Here is a 21,407-nt window from a genome sequence, read left to right on the forward strand (position 1 = left end):
AGGCTCCAATTGGTGTGATATGCTGCCGCTCGACTATTATCAGGAGCGAGCAGGAGCTTGAACATCGCTCCCATCCTACAGTCACTCCATTGGCTACCCATCAGCTACCGTGCTCAGTTCAAGGTATCGGTTATCACATACAAAGCTCTTCACGGCCTTGGTCCAGCGCACCTACGGGACCGCCTCCCTCCCCATGTCCCTCCACGGCAGCTTTGCTCTTCTGAACAGGGTCTCCTGCAGGTGCCAGGCTACACGTGGGCAAAACTGACAGCAGCCCGTACACGGGCTTTCTCTGTGGTGGCCCCCACCCTGTAGAATGGCCTGCCTGAGGAGGTCAGGACTGAGCCCCCATTCTTCTGGCTTTCTGCAAGTGACGCAAAACCGAATTATACAAAAAGGCTTTTTACTCAGATAGGAGGGCTGTATTGCAGGGAGGGGGTCTCAGATGCTTCGCTAATGTTGCCTTACATATTATCTGTTGCTTTAAATATGTACTCTTATATACTACCTGTGCTTCATGTTGTCCAATGTCAGTCCTAGAACTGATTATCTTGTTTCAGCATTTCTTCTACTCTGTATTGGATCCTTGCTAATGCTATGTCTTTGTAAACTTGTATTTATTTACCCTATGGCATGATTTATGCAAATGTCCTTGACACTGTATGGAAATGTCCTCGATACTTATTGTACATTGTATGGAAATGTCCTCAATACTTATTGTACACTGTATGGAAATGTCCTTCATACTGATCTCACATTATGTAATCTGTCTTGAGTCTCTGTGAGAAAAGTGGACTATAAATGACATAAATAAAGAAGACTGTCATATAAAACCTTATCAAACACCTTACTGAAATCAATATAAACTATGCCCGCAGTATTCCCCCGGTCCACCAAAGTAGTAACTCTCTCAAAAAGGAGATAATGTTAGTCTGACACGATTTGTTCTTGCGGAACCTGTGCTGGCTGTTTAGTAATCACATCTGTCTTTTCTAAATGCTCAAGGGCCGACGGTTTGATGATTTGTTCGAGGAACTTTCCAGGTATGGACATCAAGCTGATGGACTGATAATTACCTGGCTCCTCGTTTCCCCTTTTTGAAGATGGGACAATATTTGCCCACCTCCAATCTTCTGGGCACGTAAGAAGGAGGTCCCTACCCAGAGAAGCAACCAAGGGCGAAACACACACCATGGCCCTAAAGCACCATCAACAAGGTGCTTTAGGACACCGGACGTGACTGTATGTATCTCATTGTTGATGGTGCTTTAAACGACATTTATTTACTCTCGTGCTGGTGGTAGCTTTTCACCCCTGAGGAGGTCGACGTCGGGGTCAAGCCGGCACTGTATGTTGGGCGGGGCGGGCTTACTTGCTGCTTCCCGTCCTGACCGGCTCCACCTGGAATCTATACGAGAGGATTCTCATGTTCCTTTTTTGTGATTGAAGCTCTTAATGGATTTTCTGCTTACTGTTGGATTCATTATATGTATTCTGTGAAGTGATTGACTACTTACCTGTGACTTCAGCGATTGTTACAGTGCACCTGTGTATGTTTTGATTGCTCTTTTGTACTGATTTGATTCACTTGACATTTAAGAGTGTTATACGACTTGTTACTACAGTGTTGATTGCTTTATCGCCCTACTTGTGTGTTTCACCCTTGGTTGCACCTCCCATCTTCTGGCACCTTCCCTGTACTCCAAGAATTCTCAAAGACAACAGACAGAGGCTACACAAGTTCCCAAGGGTACGATTCATCTGGTCCTGAGGACTTGATTTCATTGAGAGAAGCCAGGCGTTTGCATGCAACCCAGTAGTGTGGAAATGGCCCAGTTCTTGGAGAGAATTTGTGCAGACCTGCGACCTGCCTGAAGGGGGAAAAGAGTCACATGTGGGGAAAGTGACACCCTTGGCCCCGCTTAAGCCACAGCCAGGCATGCCACACCAACAGGAGTGTCTGTGGCCCAGGGAGAGGCAGTGGCAGCTCTACTTGTGCAGGTGCTGCCGGCAGCCAGGTGATGAACGGGGGCCCCCTGCAAGAAAGGGCTCCTCGACCGCATCTGGATGTTCTGCTGCTGTGTGGCTGCTTGGAGCTCTGAGCCTGTACGGGAGACAGCCGAGGGGGGGGGTATGAAAACAGGCACCCTGGCCCGGGGCTGCGTTCTCTCCTCTGCCCGAGGGGGGAGCCGGCCTGAGGGAGTCTGAATGGAGTCCCAACATGGGCTGCTGGAACCCCCCCCCCAAAAGAGCTGTGTCAAGCACGGCTCCCTGGATGACTGCCTCTTTGGCAGGCAGGGGCCAGCAATGGTTGGGGGGGGGGAGGCACCAGTGAGGGGAGGGGGAGGCCGGTGTGAATGAGCAAGCTGGGGCAGGCAGTTCCTCAGCTCTTTCTTACCTCTTGGTGTGCCCTCGCCCCTCCACAGGACAGGACTCCGTGGACAGGTGGCCTGTAAGGGAACCCAGGTGGGCATTGTTAGCAAGACGTTCTGAATTTAGCTCTCCTCCCGTGTGTGAGTGCAAGGGGCACCCCGAGTTCCGCAAAGGTCCCCCTGCACACTGTTGCCCCACCACCATGAGCGCTCTCTCCCACCTTGTGCTCTAAGTCCCCGCAACAGAGGCTGAACCTCCGACTGCATTCCTACTTACCTGGGTCCATGGAGCCTCCGTTGAAGGTTAGGTGGGGTGCGGGTGGCGGCTGGGTACCAGGGAGGGGGCTCAGTGGCTGCGGGAGCTGTGAGCAGATTGGTCACTACTGTATTCCGCTTCCTATGCTCTGCCTGGCCGCTTGGACACTGCTGGGCATAGGGGGAGAGCCCTCGGGCTGCGACTCCTTTTTTCCAGGTGAAACTCTCTGCAGCGGGTGGGGGCATCCCCTTGCCTGGAGAGGCTCCGGGAGCTGACTAACTCTTGCCCCGCCCCACCCAGCCCACCTCCTGGCCCATTGGTGCAAGAGGTAGTTCCACCCGCACCCAGCCACTGTGGCTGAGAGCTGGCGGGGAAACTGGGTGGAGTGGTGCCAGGCTGCCGCACCTCCGTAAGAGGGTATGTGATGGCGTAAGGGCAAGAGGTGCCATCGTACCTCCTCGATGGCTTCCTGAGCACTCCCCTCCCCCGGAGTTTGCTGTAAATGATCCAAGAGGCATCTCCGGGATGTTAATTTTCACTGAGACACACAGAAATTGCATGATAAATTACCAAACAACAGCAGCAGTGTAGACTGGTGGCAAAAGGCAAGCAGTGAACAATACAACAGGCCTAGGATTACAGAATTACAGAACAACGCAAGCAGTAAAATACCTAAGGCCAGGTATACTGTAAATAGTATAAAATATAGATTTCAAGGACTAAGACAAAGGCAGTAAAACAAATGAAACTTACAGTAACCACTGGCATGGAATGCAAGCTTACTCCACTACGAAGGTGCCCTCCTCGACTGTTCCATTCTAGCACATTTCTGCTACCTCTCCAAGAATGCCCTCTTGAGCATTTCTGTTTTGCACATTCTGCTGAGTGATAGAAATGTGGGAGCCCCCACAAAGCCAGCACGGGAACAGGCAGCTGCAATCTTACCCATCTGCAGGATGGAAGGTTTACATAAGAACATAAGAGAAGCCATGTTGGAGCAGGCCAATGGCCCATCCAGTCCAACACTCTTGTGTCACACAGTGGCTGTCATAGCCCAGTCTGAGAGTGAGGTCTCCTCTGGAGGAGAGGAGCCTCGTGTAGCCAGCCAGGACTCCTCAGGAGAAGAAGAGTTCTGTGTAGCCAGCCCTAGCCCTGACTCAGCAGAAGCCAGCAATCATGAGCAGCAGCTGCTGGCTGATCAAGGCTCACAGCTAGCAGCTGAGACACCAGCACCCTCTAGCCCCAATACCACAGGGGAAGCTCAGCCAGGAACTTCCACAGGGGAGGCTCAGTCAGGGACTGCCAGCACCACAGGGGAAGCCCAGCCAGGGGCTTCCACCCCCCCCAGGCTCACCCACACCTAGAGAGCGCCGCAGGCAGCGCCAGAGACTGGAACTGCAGGAGAGACGGCGCAGTGCTCGTCTCCTGAGCCAACGCCAGCTGCTGGAGAGTGATGATGAGTAGCATCAGGATGGAGCCCCAGCAGCTGGCTGAAAATCACGCCTGGCTATAAAAGCCAGTCAGGAGCAACTGCCAGGCGTGGAAGCAACGTGTCAACTACCTGCAACCGCTCCCTGGTACCTTGTGTCTTGCTCTTGCCTGCACCTTGACTTGATACCCTCGTGCTCTGACTTACGGACTGGACTTGGCTTGGCTTTTTGGATCCTGGAGGCAACCCTGGCATTAACCTTGTGCTCTGACTACGGACTGGACCTGGCTTGTGACTTTTGAACACCCCTTGGCTTCGTGCTAGTACCTGGACTACCAGCTTGGGCGGGCCCAGCCCATGACAGTGGCCCCAAACCAGGTGTCATCTGGACGTCTGCCAGTGGGGAAGGGGCATTAGAAGCCCTCCCACTGATTGCCCCCCCCAACACCAAGAATACAGAGCATCACAGCCCTAGACAGAGAGTTCCATCTATACGTTGTGGCTAATAGCCACTGATGGACCTCTGCTCCGTATGTTTCTCCAATCCCCTCTTGAAGCTATCTATGCTTGAAGCTGCCACCACCTCCTGAGGCAGTGAATTCCATGTGTTAATCACCCTTTGGGTGAAGAAGTACTTCCTTGTACCTGTTCTAACCCGACTGCTCAGCAATTTCATTGAGTGCCCACGAGTTCTTGTATTGTGAGAAAGGGAGAAAAATACTTTTCTCTGTCTTCTGTATCCCATGCATAATCTTGTTAACCTCTATCATGTCACCCCTCAGTTGCCCCAAGCACTCAGTCGCCCCAAGCGCTTTAACTTTTCTTCATAGGGGAAGTGTTCCATCCCTTTAATCATTCTAGTTACCCTTTTCTGCACTTTTTCAAGTGCTATAATCTCTTTTTTGAGGTGCAGTGACCAGAATTGTACACAGTATTCCAAATGAGGCCGTACCATTGATTTATACAGGGGCATTACGATACCGGCTGATTTGTTTTCAATTCCCTTCCTAATAATCCTCAGCATAGTGTTGGCCTTTTTTTATTGCCGTCGCACACTGTATCGACATTTTCAGTGAGTTATCCACCAAGACTCCAAGATCTCTCTCTTGGTCAATCTCCACCCGTTTGGACCCCGTCACTGTGTATTTATATTTGGGATTTTTGGCCCCAATGCGCATTACTTTGCACTTGGCCACACTGAACCTCATTTGCCACATTGGCCCCCACTCGCCCAGCCTCGACAGATCCCTTTAGAGTGCCTCACTCCAAAGGTTTAGGAGGCTTTGCTGGGATATGCACAGCCATTGCAGAAAAGCTGAGCAGCAAAAGCAGCCCTGCAACCACGTGGGGCCAAGGCCATGAAGGGCTTTGCATGTGATAACCAGAACCCTGGAATGTACTTGGACAATGGATGGTAACCAACAGAGTGGGTGTTACACGCACGTTCCCCGCCAGGTGCCCAGCAGTAACCAGGCCGCAGTGTTCTACGGCAGCTGGAGTTTCCGAGTTGTCTTTAAGGGCAGACCCATGTAGAGTGCATTACAACAGTCCAGTCCGGAGGTAACCCTAGCAGGGATCCACAGGGCCAGATCGGCTGAGTCAAGGGAAGGGATTGTCTTCCAGGCCAAATGAGGCTGGTAGAATGACTTTGCCGCTGCATTAACCTGCTCCTCCAGCCATAGCGCTGGATCCAGAAGAACCCCTTGGGTAGCTGAGTCGGCTCACGTCAGCCGGGCGCCACCAAAAGTGCAGAGGGTCCCTCGAGACCTCGGCCTTCCCAGCCACATTTATCGTGGTCTTGCCAGGATTCAGTTTCAACTTGCTTACCTTTAAGTATTTAGCCATAGCAGCAAAGCCCTGGCTCAGGATCTCTACGGCATCATCCAGCATCTGGCAAGAGAGACACAGCGCTGGGTGCCCATACTGATGCCAGCCTGCTCCAAATCCACGGATGATTTCTCCTGAGGGCTTTACACAAGGATCGACTTGTGCGGCAGAAAGGACTGAGCCTGAAGAACCCACAAGACGAGCCCCACACTTTTGACAGCTGATCTCCCTCAGAAACCCTCCGGATCCTAAGCATAAGGCATGGTTTAAACCAGTCCATGGCACAGCCCCGGGTACCACGCAGGCCACCGAGAATATCGGGAAGAGGGATGTTGCTGGGCGTCTGGAAAGAAAGCCAGGGAGTTTGTGGGTGTGTCTGTTTCCCTTGCATCTGGTTCTGGTTCCCCTCCAGAAACAATCTGACCAGAAACTTCAGCTGAACATCAGGAGGCATGTCAAGGTCTGTGAGCACCTCCTTCTGGCGAACTACTCTGAGTGCTACGAGGAGAACTGAGGAGCCGGCTCCTCCCCACACGCTCGCTTAGGCCAGGAGGCATACGGCTCAGCATTGACTGATCTGCTGCGGGTCTCCATGAGAAAAGGGGGCTACGAATAACACAGACAGACAGTGTCAGGCTGTGGATGACATGCTATGGCAGATAGATCCCTGTACCACTGCAGCGAGAATCCAGGCTCTTGGTTAAATGGTTTTTATTCAGAAATCAGATCATTTCCACAGATATGTCCATAGGATTACTCAGAAGCAAGGTAAGCGTCTGAGCAGTAAGAAACAGGTTGACAGGAATGGCGACCTGCGTGAAAGTCTTTCTTCTTAAGGAACACAATTGCTCCCTTCCCCCTCCCACCAGCAAACACAACTTTTGCCGGGAACCAGTCCGGAGAACTTCTCACATATTTTAACTAGCAAGTCTAGACACTGAGAAAGTAGGAGATTAAAGTTGAACCACAGTAATTCATGGGAGTGAGCAGCGTACAAGGTCAGAAGCGCTGAGAGCTCCCAAAGCCGTTTGATAAGGCACCTGCAGCGTCAGTGAAAGCAAAGCAGTTATGGCATTGGCAATATGACATTAAGGCATAGAATTAAACACTGGTTCAGAACAACAGGTCAGCATCAATTAATGGCATGGATGGGGTACAGACATGACAGACAGACCTGACTAGAACATGCTGTGGTTTCAAACAGAATTCCTTCCTTCCTTCCTTCCGCAGGGGTGGAAGGGCGATACAGAGATCCCTGTGCACGAGAGGGTCTGCCCTTGCGGAGATGGCATGGTGGAGACACAAAGGGACTTCTTTCATTCTCCTCTCCTCCATTTTATCCTCCCAGCAATCCTGCGAGGTAGGTTAGGCTCAGAGCATGAGACTGGCCCAAAGGCCACCCAGACAGCTTCCAGATCCTAGTAGGGCACTCTAACCACTGCACACACTGTCTCTACATCTAGCTTAATATTGTTTTACTATCTGGACTGGGGTGAGGTCTTCCCCAGGTCCACTACCTCAAGCAGTGGCCGTTTTTGGCCCAGAAGTTGGAAATTCAGACCATTCCTAAGTGTAGGGAGACACAGCAAGTCCCTGGCACAGTTGGAGGGGGGGGAAGCCTGAGACGGGGTCCCTGCAAGACATGCTTGGGGCCGTCACAATGCCCAGGGAGGTTTTATGGGGTCATCATGGGGATGGCAGCTGAAGGGGGCCATTATCCTTGAGAGTCTCAGCCACAGAGGAGGTAAGAACCCCTGGCTCAAGCTCCCCCAAGGACTGGGCCAAGGGGTGGGGGTAGGCTGAGTCCCCCCACCCCCAGAAAAGATCTGGAAAATAACATGGGGGTGGTGGAAAGCCTGCCAGCTGAAGTTTAAAGGGACCTGCCGCTAGCAAGAGGCAGGGAAAGGGCCCTTTAAACTCAGGCCCCGAAGTTTCCCAAAGCAACCCAAATACTTTAGGGAAGCTTTGATTAAGGATTTCCGAATTAGGGAATCCCCAATCTTTACAGATCGGGTCTGATTAGGGTATTTTACCCAAATCAGAAACCTGAAGTGCACACCCCTAATAAGGACACCAGTATCACTCTGAGACTCTGGACCGAAGAGACAGGTGCTAATGGCGCCCCATCAAAGGTTGTGAGCTGGATTCCCAAATCTGGCAAACCCCGGCCCACGTACAGGGCCTCCGTCTTTACTGGATTCAGCTTCAGCTGGCTCTGCTTTACCCATCCAGCTACAGCCTCCAAAGCTTTTAATAGGACATCAGGGGCAGACTCAGGCCAGCTGTCCATCAGCAGATACAACTGGGTGTCATCTGCATGTTGGTGACAACCCAGTCCGAAAAGGGGGCACATGTACAAGTTGAATAACAAAGGGGAAAGTATTGCTCCTTGTGGAATGCCGCACACCAAAGGCTGGCGTGTGGCTATGCTTTCCCCAAGCACCACCCTCCGTCCCCCGCCGTGGAGAAAGGAGACACAAGCCCCTGCAAGGCAAGTTAGTAAGGTTGCTCCTGTACGTGACAGAAGGCAATATTTAGGAGCACCCACCGCCACCCTGGGCTGCAGCAGGCAGCTTGGGGCCGGGAACGGTTTCTTGGCGAGGAAGGGAAGGCCCCAGCCTGGGAGAAGCTCCAGTCTGCCTTCGAAAGGCGTGCACAACTCTCCCCCCTGAACCAGGCAGCCTGGCTTGCAGCAAGAGAGAGCAGCCCTGGCGCTTAAACGGGGAGGAAAAACCGCTATTTCCTTGCAGGTGTAACTTCTCTTTGTCTGGGTTCTATGGGGCTTAGGCAGCAAACTTTCACACAATTGTAAATTAAGAAAAAAAATTTAACAATAAATATAACGCAACTATTTTTCCCTTTAACTGAACTCATAAGTGCAACCTTACAGAAACTTTCAGTCAACAATATCTTTGAAAATGGAAAGCGTTCAACTTGCTGGATCCCACCAAGCGAGAGAGCCCTTTTGCAAAACCTTTCCCATCCGAGGCAACGGGCGCCCAGGCCCCCGGCCTCTTCGTGGGACGCTACGGGCGAGAAAAGCACGCGAGTCCGTATTCAGCTGCCCAGCAACCCGCGTCCCCCTCCGCGGCGGGGCTCCAGCTACTGACTACGGGACCAAAGCCACGACCCCACAGGAGGTCGCACAGGCGCAAGCCAGATTAAAAAAAACCCGCGAGCGGCAGCAGCAGCAGCAGCAGCGGCGGCAACCACCGCACGGCACAGCCGGGAAAAGGGGGGGGCGGGGCGGCGGGGCGCTCTGCTTTCGGGCCGGCTCCGGCTCGCCTGTCTCAGAGCGCCCTTTGGGGGCTGCGGGGCAGAGCGGTTCTCCGGCTTGTCAAGTCTTTTGACTGTCCTGGAAGCAATCCTACAGACGCCCCCGCCCCCGCCGAGACCCTCCGCGCCGCGGCGCCCGCCTGCTCCAGCGCGCCAGCTGCCCTCCACCACGCGCAGGCGCAGCAGAGGCGTCGAGGCCGCAGAACTGTCCCAGGCGCGCGTGCGCACTTGCGCCGGCGGCCGCGTGCCGGGCAGGCGGGTGGGCGTGGCCAGGCGGCGCGGCGTTTCCCGCCCAGGAGCAGCGCCCGGCCCGTCGGCGGCGCCTCAGGAGCGGAGCGGCAAAGAAGGAAAGACGCGGCCCGGCGCGGCGCGGCCCGGCCCCTCCGTCGCCCGCCCGCCATGTCGCCCGTCCGCAGCAGCCCGCCGGCTCCGCCTCGGTCGCCCGCCTTGCGTGGGGCTGGGGGCCGCGGCCCGTGAGTGGGGGGGGGGCGTCTTGAGGCGAGGGGGGCGGGGCGGGGCAAGGAGAGGCGCCCCTCCCCCTCCGCCCCGCCCCTCACGCCCGTCTCCGTCTTTCTCTCTCCCCCCTCCCCCCTCCCAGGGCGCGGCCCCGCCCATCCCCGGAGGGCCCCCCCGGCGTCCAAGCGGCGCGCCTCGGCCGGGCCGGCAAGCGGGGCGCCCGGGCTGCCCTCCCGCGGCGGCGCTCGGTAGGTGGGGCCGGGGCGGGCGGCGGGTGAGTGTGTGTGTGTGTGGGGGGGGGCTCCTGCCCGGCCCGGCCCGGCAGTGACGCTCTGGGCTCCGCAGGGGGCCAAGCGGCCGCGGAAGCAGCAGCAGCAGCAGGAGGCGGAGGCGGAGGCCAGCCCGGCGGGGGACGCCCAGACGCGCCCGGAGCCCGGCGGCGGAGGCAACCTCTTCGAGGCGGTGAAGGCGGGCAAGAGCGCCACGGAGGTGCGGCGGCAGGGGGGCTCGGCGCCCGGCCTCCCCTCCCCTCCCCGGGCGCGGGCGGCGGCCCTGCCGGGCTCCTACGCCGCGGCCGCGCCGGCCGAGCGGAGCCCCTTCCCGGCCAAGCTGGCGGGGCGCCCGAGCCGGGGGTGGCTCGCAGCCGGTGCCCCCTTCGCCGACGGAGGGCAGGCGGACCTCCTGCTCGCGCCCGGCCCTGGCCGTGCGCGGGAGGCAGGCAGGCAGACCCCGGCCCCGCGCCCATGCCGGCTCGGTCGCCGCGGTGTCCCCGGAGGAGGCGTACTGGGGGCCGCGGCCCTCCTTGGGACTCCCTCCACCTGCCCGCTTCCTCTTCTCTCCTTCTCTCCCACTCCTAGTCCGTCGTCGATGAGTGGCTGGAGAGCTACAAGGAGGACCGGGAGCTGGGCTTCTTGGAGCTGCTCAATTTCCTTGTCCAGTCCTGCGGCTGCAGAGGTCCGTCCCCGGGGGCGGGGGGGGGACGAAGGGCCTCCTTGCTTCTTGACACCTGCCCAGTTCTCCCCCATTCCATGTTCGCAGCCTCCTTATCCTTGCATCGTTGCCCTTCACGTTTGAGCTAGCTTTCCTGTCTTAAGCTAGAGGCTCTTCAAGATTGGTTTCAGGTGTGAATGTGTGTGGCTAGGGTTGAGGGATAGATGGTGGCTGCTTACCACCTTTTTCTCCCGCTGCTCTAGAGAAATTAGAACAGGGATCTCCAGCTTTTCTGACTGTGTGTGGGCACCTTTGGAATTCTGGCAGAGGGTGATGAGTGCAACCACAAAACAGCTGCTTCAGGAGGCGAGGCCAACCCCAAAATGCTAGGGAGTAAGGTTATGCATAACTCCAGTAGTAACATTTCAATTTTTGAGCCAGAAGATCAGTTTAACAAGATGCCTTTTTAAACAAATGTACTATTTTAAAATATTTCCTTCAATGCGCACATAGCTTGCCTTCAGTTACAAAGTGGAGATGCTTGTGCTCTGGTGGCAGGTGCTGCTGAAGCAATATCTTAAAAATTCTGCACAGCTGATCAGATCTCCAGTGGCTGCTCAGAAGCCCTGATGGATCAAAGCCCTACCTGGCCTCACCCATGTTCTAAAAACACTTGGTGGGTGGCCAAGGAGCCCACAAGCATCCCATTGAGGACCTCGAGTTAGAGTGTTGTTCCCTTCCCTTTTGATCTTCACAACAACCTTCTGAGAGGAGATTACACAGAGAGTAATGGCCCAAGGTGAGCTTTTCGTAGTTGAGCAAACATGGGTCTTGCCTATCCAATCCTTGTTGGACATCACACAGGCTGGGTGAACTTTTCCAGTTCCTGGAACAGTTCTGAGGAATCTCTGGGAAGCACTTTTGTGTCTCTCTCATTCACACGTTCATTTCTGGAGCTTTGACACACCGCTGTTGCCTGCCAGGCACCAAGTTACGTGTTCAAACATGTATATGTTGCTGCCTGACTAGCCCCTAAATAATGGTAGCTCACATGCCACAGTCCTATTTAACTGCTTGGTGGTATCCTTGTTTAGTCAGGGGGCTGCTGCACTGAGCTTTGTCTGTCCTTTGCAGGGGTGGTGACTTTTGAAATGCTGAAGAGCCTGCAAAATTCACAGATCATCCAGAGGCTGACAGAGTCGTTTGATGAGGTGGGAACCAAAAGAACAGGCAGACTCCAAACAGCGAGTAGATGGATCTCTGTGGTTGTTCCCATGGGGTCAGGAGGGCAACAGACCCAGCGGAGTCTCCCATTCTCCCCCCAGGACTCAGCAGAGTATCCGCTGTCTCTGAACACTCTGGCGTGGCGCCGTTTCCAGAGGGGTTTCTGTGAAGTGATAGCCGTTCTTGTCCGCCACATCCAGTTTGATATTGTCTATGATGAATACCTCATGGATAGCCTCATTGCTGTACTGACGGGCATGTCTGACTCCCAAGTGCGTGCTTTTCGCCATACCAGCACCCTGGCAGGTAGGAAGGTGGCTGGCCCCGGGGGGTGGGTGGGTGGGGGTGGTCTTCTTAGTCTAGGGAGGACAATGTGGCCCTCGCAGAGGCTTTAGGTTGTCAGGTTGGTCGGGGGGGATCAGCTTTTGCCCTTTTCTTCTTTAGCCATGAAGTTGATGACAGGTTTGGTACATGTGGCTGTGAGGGTCAGCCTGCAGAAAGACAACAGCCAGCGGCAGTACGAGGCAGAACGTGCCAAGGGATTGAGCCGCCAGGCCCCAGAGAGACTGGAAGGGCTACTGGAACAGCGCAGGGAGGTGAGTTGGGGTCGAGGAAGCAGGAGAGCCGTGAGCAAGTTGTGCTCTGAAGACGACAATGTCCTTGCTGGATCAGGCCAAGATCCACCTAGTCTACTCTTTGCTTCTGCAAAGCTCCAGTGTGTGAGTACGCTGGGGTCCCCGGCAACCCCAACAATCAAGGAGTTGCACACAAGAGTACAGCCAGCCACTACCTGCTAACTTGGCCATGGCCCCCCTGACAACACTCCGCTCCCACCAACAGGGACAGCTCCAGAAGGCATAAAGATGTGCCAATGCCACCACTTGTGAGGAGGTTGGTGGGGCAAACCTCAGGAGCCCTGGAGTTAATGTGCCCCCGGGAGCTACGCAGCTGAGTTCCCTTTTGCCAGGCAGAGGGACTGCAGGGGCCACAAGAGGGCAGCTCGCCACAAGGTTTTTCTATTCCCACCGTAGTTTCCTGGGGAAGGGTACCCATTTGGCAGGTGGGAGGCATGGGTTTAATTCCCAAAAGAACAACTGTTGCTCAGAAGACAAAGTCTGCCTTTTGCTCAGTAATGGCAGCAAAGCACATGGCAGGGGCTGGGCTTGAATTCATGACTCCCACGCTCAGCAGCTACATCCTGACTGCTGTGCCAACCTCATACGTGCAAAGGAGATGCTGCCGAGGGTGGGAGGCATTCTCTAGCAGTCCTGATGTTGCCGCTAGCCATGTGGAGCTGGCCAGGGAGCAGTGCACTGATGCCCCTGGCCCTCTGGAAAGCACTGGGGTAGCCTGGCCTTGGGGCTCTTGGTTTGATTTCCACATAGGGAGATCGCTGAGGTTATCCCGTTACGTTCAGCGGACGTTTTGCCCCCACTGCCAGCATCACAGGGCTATGCTGATGGGCTGCCGCAGACGTCCATCGTTTTGTTCTTTTACACTGTGCAGAAAAGCTAGAGAGTTTGGGAATTTTCAGTCTACAAGAAAGCTAATGAGAAACATGATAGAGGTTTATTGAATGATGCGTAGGGTGGAGAAAGTAGATGTAAGGAGCTGTTTTTGTCTCTCCTATAATATTCGAACTGGGAGTATCCAGTGAAGTCCCTAAAAAATAGGATCAGGACTGACAAAAGGAACTACTTTTTTACTCATTGAAGGCCTTGAGCATGGATAGTTTTAAAAGGAGCTACTAGCAGCAGTGACTGAAGGGAATCTTCCTCTATGGAGGTAGGAAAACCTCTGACTACTAGTGCCAAGAGGCAGGCGGTAGGTGGGGCTTGCCCTGTGTGCCCTTTCTGTTGGTCCTCCAGGTCAACTAGTTGGCTGCTGTGTGAAGCAGGATGCTGGGCCAGGTGGGCCCTCCCAGGTCTGATCCCGCAGGCTCTGCTTATACTGGGAACTGTGTCCTAGTTCTTCCTGCTGAGTTGCTGACTGCAGTCGCCCAGGAGAGAGACGATCAGTAATGACTGATGTCCTGCTCGACAGCCCAGAGAATGTTACTGGTAGCGTCTGCTTCATCTGCTAGGATCCCTCCGTCTTGCAAGGCAGTACACATTATGGCTGTTTGGCTGGCAGGTCCAGAGAGCGTAGTGGGGTGGCTACTAGTTACCTGAAATCACGGTTGAGCTTTGTGGAGGAGGGAGACATTCAGGTACCTTTTTGGTTTGGGAAAATAGCAGAGGGCGGGGGGGAATAGTTGGACTTGCCCATCTCAGCACTATGGCAAAACAGCTTGTCTCTGCCCCCTTCCTTCCACCCGCATGACTGCTTTTAGTTTAAGACAGCAAGTGATGATCAGTGTTCTGCCTGTATAGAAAGCTGAGTTTATCATTCCTCACTATGGACACATTTAGGAGAAATGTAAAGAGTTTTTAAGTTTATATTTCACATTTCCTACTGGCTCAACTTCCTGTAGGTTTATATTCTTTTTGGCAACCATTAGAGGCTTGGTTGGTACCTCACTCTCATTGCTTGATACACTTCTAGTTCCAGGAGAAACAGGAAGAACTTGAGAACTTAATGAATGCTGTCTTCAAGGGAATCTTTGTTCACCGCTATCGGTGAGTTGGGAGGGGCTGAAGGCAGAGCAGGAATCAAGAGAACAGACCATAACGCCCTCTCTTATAGGTTGCACTGGTCTCTTACCCTGTCTGTTGTCTGTCTGTCAAGGGACCTTGTTCCAGAAATCCGCTCCATTTGTGTGGAGGAGATGGGTCAATGGATGCAGCGCTACAGCATCTCCTTTCTGACTGACGGCTATCTCAAGTACATTGGCTGGACACTGCATGACAAGGTGGCTATTCTGTGTTGTGGCTCAACCATGGCTGACTACTTGGGGGTGTTAGTCATCCTGTGTTCTCACACCATTGTTGACAGGATTTTGTCTGCCTGCCTGCTTGTCAATGGATGGTTCCTGGGAGCTTCCCCTTCATAAAAGTTTGTCTTTCGCTTCTGTGGTTGTGCTGTGGGCAGGAGAGACTCTTGCTGCCTGCTTTCTCCCCATTTAACCAGAGGGGAGCTGGGCCTCTTTGTTTGCCAAGTTGCCCCAGCCACCTGCAGGAGAGGTACTTTGCTGAACTTTTCAAGAATCGTCCCCTGGATTAGACTCCACTGCACAGTGCATCAAGTAGCCTGCCATGGAATATCAGTTGCTGTATGGCGTGCATGATGTATGAGGGCAGTTGAAAGGAGGCAGCTTCTGTTAACAAAGAATGGTTGTATTTGCATGTCCCTACTTATCCAAAATGTTTCAACCTGCCTTTGCCAGGTAAGTGATTGGCGGATAGGCATTTTGATGATCATGCTGGAGCCCTAGCCATGTTTAATTTAAGGCTTTAAAGAGTGCAGGCGCACCAAAAGGTTATGTGGCTGACCACCACTGCGCATGAGCAGCCAGTGCTCTTGTCACAACTGCAGCTCTCCCTTCATGATCTCTTGCGCATCATACTGATGTACTTTGTGCTGCTCGGAGCTAGAATTCGGAAACTTCTAGCAGCAGCTTTTAGGCATGGAGCCCCCCCCCTGCCCCCGGTTGCTTCTGGTGCCACTGTGGTTGGGAATCTTCTCTGAGGGTGTTACGATCTTTACTTTCCTTGGGGTAGATTTTTCTTTTAATCTATCCCTTAATCCTCTGGGTAGTCTGCTGCCACCAGGAATACTTTATTCCAAGATATTTTATTTAAATTTTCCCTTTGGTAACGTTCCTAAGCGTCAGGCTCCTTCGTGGTTCTATGTGGCCCTGAGGATAGGAATGGGATATAACAATGACAGCTACTCTGGGATATAACAAAACAAAATAAATGTTTATTTTTCAAGAAGCATATTGGTTTCATAAAAGTAGTTCTTAGTTCTTAAAGTTACTTCATTTACTCTCATTCACACAGATCTCTTCTAAGGCTTCACACACAGTTAGCCTCTTTCTCTAACTCAATATTTCTCTCACAGAAATGCTTAAACTCCTCAGACAGCACACAGCTAGCCTCTCTTTCTCTGACTCTTATTCACAGAAATGTTAAACTTGCTCAGGCAGCACACAGCTGGCCTCTCTTTCCCTGACTGAGTGTCCTTTCACAAACATGCTCAGTTCAGGTTCCACACAAGTTATATTTCTGTCATAAATACTTCAGTATACTCAGGCAGCACACAGCTAGCCTGCTTTCTTCTGACTGAAACTTTTCTCTCTCCCCCCCAGTCTAAACTGCATTCACTCCGCTCACAATCTCAGTCATCAACCAGTTACATCGCTCGCTCACTCCTCTTTTTCACCCCTGCTCTTCACCTAGCTCAAACCAAGCATTTAAAGATACATGCACGCATTTCTTGAAATCATTACAGAGGGGTTCTTCCGTCAGCTGGGTTTTTTGTTTTTCCCTCAGTGACGAGGCCGAGGTGCCTGTGGTGCAGGAGTGCTCTCTGCAGTTTGGGGAGAGGCTCATCTCAGTGTACCTCAGTTATTCCTGTGTGCTTCTCCCTAATTGATAGCGCTGAAGATCTTCTCAAGCATTGTCAGTAGCAGCGGGTGTGGAAGTCTTCGTAGGATAGCCAGGTTGTTTCCGCATGTTTCCGTCTTTCCCTCGGTTTAGGTGCTCAGGCGCCAGTGGCAGTGCAAGTGCTGTTGACTCTTTGGCAGGGGAACAGTATGCATCAGACTCCCAGACTGACTGCCGTCAGTAGCAGGGTGTGCTGGAAATGAGCTCTTTGTTTGTGGGTTGCTCTCTAGAGCAGTGATGGACCCTGCTGCTGCACAATCTCTTCCCATCTCCAGCACCCACAATAGAGGCTTGTAGGACTCCTGTGAGAAGGCTCTCTTCTGGGTCATGAAAGGTCCCTAGGAGGGATTGTTCCTGATCCAACACTGAGAGAAAGAGACAGACATCCTTCTCTATAATTGAATATCCTACTACCAGAATCCAACCTCTCTCACCAAACACCAGGGGGTATCCTCAATATGAGATTATAATACTTTTCATGCAAGGAATCCCTTCTGGGCCTGTTTCCGCTCTGCCCCTGATGCCCTCCAGCTTTGAGACCCTCAGTTTCCATGGCAGCAGAGAAACTGTCAGCACAGGAGCAGGGCAGTTCCAGCAAGTCCCTGAAGGGTCCCATCCACGTACCCCTGTTTTGCTCAGCTTCTCTAGGTGGGCAATCCTCGCCTCAAGGAAGCAGACCTATTCCCTGAGAGCCAAGAGCTCCGTGCACTTATTTTTAAAAAATTATTTACGATGTTGTCCACCAAGGGAATTTTCATGAACAATGTAATAGGGTATCTAAATGCAAATTTGCAAGATTTAAAACGAGCAGAAATCTAAAACAGAGTTGAAGAAATTCTGAAAAAGAGCATAAGCAATTCTAAGACAGACATATTAAACAACACAGAACTACTCAGTAGGATCATACTTAAAGCAACAGTATGAAGTAATAAAGTATATGATCCCTATCTCTAATAATAATAATGATAATAAATAATTTATATATTGTTCTTCAGGACAACTTAACGTCCACTCAGAGCAGTTTACAAAGTATATCATTGTTATCCTCACAACAAAACACCCTGTGAGGTGGGTGGGGCTGAGAGAGCTCCAGAGAACTGTGACTAGCCCAAGGTCACCCAGCTGGCTTCAAGCAGAGGAGCGGGGAATCAAACCCGGCTCTCCAGATTAGAGTCCTGCGCTCTTAACCACTACACCAAATTGGCTCTGCATAATGGGTCATACTCAAACATCCTCTTCCCCAACACTGAATCTGTGCAGAAACTTTATTCAGGTGTCTTTCAGGGAAGCTTTGTCTCTGCAGGTCTTTTATTCCCTTTGAAATTTCCTTGCTAAACTGTTGTGCTCAATCCACTTGTTAGAATGCTTTGTTCACAGCCTCCCAGAATAGCCATCTGACTTCTTAACAATTAACTCTGCTGACGTAGCTCCTCCCCGTCAGTCCCTGGCAGGCAGATCCCTCAGCCCCTCTCCAGTGAACACACATTGGTTCCAATAGAAAAGGCTTTATTCAGGACTTTACAGTTCAGGCCTGAACTCCATAACAGAGCTTGGTAGTAGTGACAATTCAAAACAACAGGTCAATATTATACTTGAGTTTTCCCGTGTTCCAGTAATAGTTACGTTTTGGCGCCCAGGGTTACACAGGTTCTGTGAGAACCGATTATAATTATACCAATGAAAGACACAATGTCCCTGCACTGAAACAATACAGATGTTTAACCACTGCTTGCAAAGAATATATTTAAACAATAAATGGAAAGATTACAATAAGTGTCAAAACACCAGAATGAATTCTGTGCAATGTTTGTACACAAAAGAAAACGATGCCTATTGTCGGCAACCCATGGAACCTAACAGAAAGCAGTACAACTCATTCCAGAAGAAACGGAAAATTCCGTGGTGATCCTGGGGGTCCCCACACATGTGGGATGAACCCTTTTTATGATGGTACAAACATTGCACAGTTTTCGTTCTGGTGTTTTGACACTTATTGTAATCATTTCCATTTATTGTTTAAATATATTCTTTGCAAGTAATGGTTAAACATCTGTATTGTTTCAGTGTGGGGACATTGTGTCTTTCATTGGTATACCTTACCCGTACGTGCCCTTGTTGTATCGCCCCATTATAGTTATGGCTAAGGAGAGAGTACACAATACTGAATTCCCAGCATCTGGGCAAAGTAACAAAGGCAAGCGCCTGGAGTCTCCAAGGTTGTCTTTAGCTCGGAGAGGCATAGTTCTGTAAGATAACATGAGGCCCATCCTGGCTGGAGGAATAACAGTTATGATATGAAAAGAACATGGCTACTGAGAGAATACAGGAGGTTAAACATCAGACATTCAGTATACTGTGGCATCAATGACAGAACAAACAAACAAACATGGCATGGATATACAGAGACATGACACTCCCCCATCCTCAAAGAATGCTAGGCTGTTTCAGTTGACTTGCCTTAAGCAGCAGAAGTCCCTCCTTGCTACTTGGCTTATGAACTGTAGCACAAACCAAAAGCTGGAAGCAAGCTTCCAAAACAGAGAACCCACAAGCAACGGATGAACAACCACCCCAAACAAAAATTCACCCTTTCTGCCTCTTGTACTAGATTCATGCTTAGCTCCCTTGTTTTATTACAATCACACATATTCTTAGTTGTACATTCAAGCTGTACGTAGCCTGTGAAATGGCCCTAAGTCATTGCTCTTGCAAAAAAAAATAGCGAGTGAAGACAGGAAGATAGGTATCTCGCAGCACATAATGGGCAAAAGAGTAACCTCTTAAATGCTACAAATCCTTCAGAGTATGGTGGCAGTGTCCTAAAATGGTAGGTTGGAGGGCTGTGCTAGATGACCAAAGAATGAGTAAATGTCTGGCTGGGTACTGCTGCTCTCTTACCTGCCTTATCCATCATATCTCACAGCAGGGAGAGGTCCGTCTCAAGTGCTTACAGGCTTTGCAAGGGTTGTATTGCAACCAGGAGATGGCTTCTCGTATGGAACTCTTCACCAGCCGTTTCAAGGTAAGGTGTCCATCCCTACTTTACCTGAGTCTTGTGGTTCCCTGGGGCAGAAATGTTAACCTTTGTTGATCGTTATCCTTTGAATCTCCATCTGTATTTCATAAAAAAGTTAAAATATTTAGCACCATGATAGTGAGATAAAATTGCAGCGCAGCCCTTTGACACCCGCGTGTCCCGGCGACCTCTGCTGCTCCTCAGGCTGCAAGTGTCCACATTCTCTCTTTGATGTCAGAACTTTCTAATTACCCAAATGTGAACAATGCTGCATCGGATAATGGAGAAGGGGCTGAATAGTGCAATCCTGTTCAGAGTTCAGTATCCCTGAGTTCAGCGGCTTCTTCTGGGTGCGCTGCTTTCATTCTCCAGGACAGCTAGAAGACAACAGAGAGAGTATTATTCCCTCTCAGTTCTTTCATCGGCACCGAGACCATTAGGGACTTCGTTGTCTTCAGATCAGAGCTACCAAAGATTTACTCATTTTTTTCTTTCTACTGTTCATTTTTGTCCCATATGTTTTTAAAAGTGCATGCAGTGTGGAGGCAAACTGCCTTCCCTGGGTGGTCACCATCACTACTTTCTGTCTTGGAGAGGAACATAAACAAGTCTTGTTTTCACTGCCAGGTGCTTTCAAACTGATTTCCTTGCTTTAGGGCCATTTTTGGGGTGTGGACCTTGATGGTATTAGATCTCACGGCTCAGTCCTCATAAGCGTCAGCCTCCACTTAGGCCCGTCTCTTTAGCATCACCTCCCACTTTTAGTTTTGAGTCACCAACCAGAACAGAACTCTAGGCTTTTGAAGTTGAAACGGTCAACGTGCTGCCCTTTGGAACCTCGGTGTAACAAGGAAGGGACATGGTTACTGAGGATCTTACAGTCCCTCCCGTAACTCACCGCTGAAGCTTCCAATCTCACAAGGTAAGAGTTATCACAGAATTAATCTTCTCGGGTATCAGATCTGCAGCTGATCGTCTTCGTCCTTCTGTGCAGCCCCACATTGGGACTGCGCAGGCGCAGGCCGGCCGCGGAAAAGATTATTCTAGCTTTAGAGATGTGAAGGGGACGTTCGGATCCACCACGCATGCGCGCCGGTGTTCCCTCCAATTTTGAATGCATATATATCCGAACGTCCCTGGCATTCCCTCAGTTCCTTTTTCGCCGCCGTTCGAAAAGGTTCTTCTCTAGCGTTGTTTGTCTCTTCGGAGTTATCCATCGTTCGTTCTCTCAGTGTCTCTTCGGAGTTCTGCTCGGTATCTTTCCCCTGTCAGTCGTCGGGAGGTACCGTTCAAGATGTCTCAGACGTCTTTGTTTAAGAAGTGTCTGAAATGCGGCACTAAAATGACGCACTCGGACGGCCATGAGCTCTGCCTCATCTGCCTGGGCGAGGGGCATGTTGTGGAGCGTTGTTCTATTTGTATGTCCTTCACTCCGAAGGCAAGGAGTGATCGGAAGGCCAGGCTCCGTGCCTTCTTGTGGGATGCCAACCTTCTCCCCCCCCAAGCCATCGGGCTCATCGGGAGATAGGCCCCGCTCCGCCACTCCGTCACCGGCGCCGTCTCGTAAGTTGCCAGAGCCGCTTCAATCGGAACCGACGGGGCAACCCGTTCTGGAGGCCCAGTCTGACTCCGGTTCCGGGGATCGTCCTTCGAGCCGGAAGGCCAAGAAGCGTTCCTCGTCCAAGCCAAGGTCCTCCTCCAAGGCTTCGGCTACAGAGGCTGCTTCGGAGCCCCCGCCGAAAAAGGCCAAGGCAAAGTCGAAAGCCAAGGGCCGCGCACCGTCCCCCGCTCCGACTGTGCGACCTGGTACTCCGGCCGAACCGGGCCTGATACCCGACGATGTGGTGAGTCTCCACACCCCGTCACCTCCCTGCACGCCTCCTCCATCGGTTCCGGAGGAATTCCTGCCGTTCCCGTCTTTCTCGGGGCCGTTCCAACCCTTCGAGCGCTCCCTGCCGTCCGCCCCGGCGCCTTCGGAGGCCTCCGTTCCGATGCCGTCTACCTCATCGGTTCCGACACCATTTCGCTGGCCTGCCCCAATGCCTGCTCCTCTGCCTCCTTGTCAGCCTGTCCC

At 52.1% G+C, this 21,407-nt stretch overlaps 1 protein-coding gene across 1 annotated transcript in view; it reads left to right on the forward strand.

Moving 5' to 3' along the window:
- The first annotated feature begins 8,235 nt into the window (after window positions 1-8,235).
- STAG3 (stromal antigen 3) overlaps window positions 8,236-21,407 on the forward strand; it is a 63,148-nt gene continuing 49,976 nt past the window's right edge. Inside the window, exons 1-11 of the mRNA XM_054980499.1 lie at window positions 8,236-8,375; window positions 9,247-9,633; window positions 9,759-9,864; window positions 9,962-10,105; window positions 10,474-10,570; window positions 11,681-11,757; window positions 11,872-12,076; window positions 12,215-12,366; window positions 14,315-14,388; window positions 14,498-14,621; window positions 19,241-19,339. Of these exons, the coding sequence (XP_054836474.1) occupies window positions 8,236-8,375; window positions 9,247-9,633; window positions 9,759-9,864; window positions 9,962-10,105; window positions 10,474-10,570; window positions 11,681-11,757; window positions 11,872-12,076; window positions 12,215-12,366; window positions 14,315-14,388; window positions 14,498-14,621; window positions 19,241-19,339 (1,605 nt within the window). The remainder of the gene's footprint in view (window positions 8,376-9,246; window positions 9,634-9,758; window positions 9,865-9,961; window positions 10,106-10,473; window positions 10,571-11,680; window positions 11,758-11,871; window positions 12,077-12,214; window positions 12,367-14,314; window positions 14,389-14,497; window positions 14,622-19,240; window positions 19,340-21,407) is intronic.

This window comes from Eublepharis macularius, chromosome 5 (assembly GCF_028583425.1).
Source record: "Eublepharis macularius isolate TG4126 chromosome 5, MPM_Emac_v1.0, whole genome shotgun sequence".
NCBI lineage: Eukaryota > Metazoa > Chordata > Lepidosauria > Squamata > Eublepharidae > Eublepharis > Eublepharis macularius.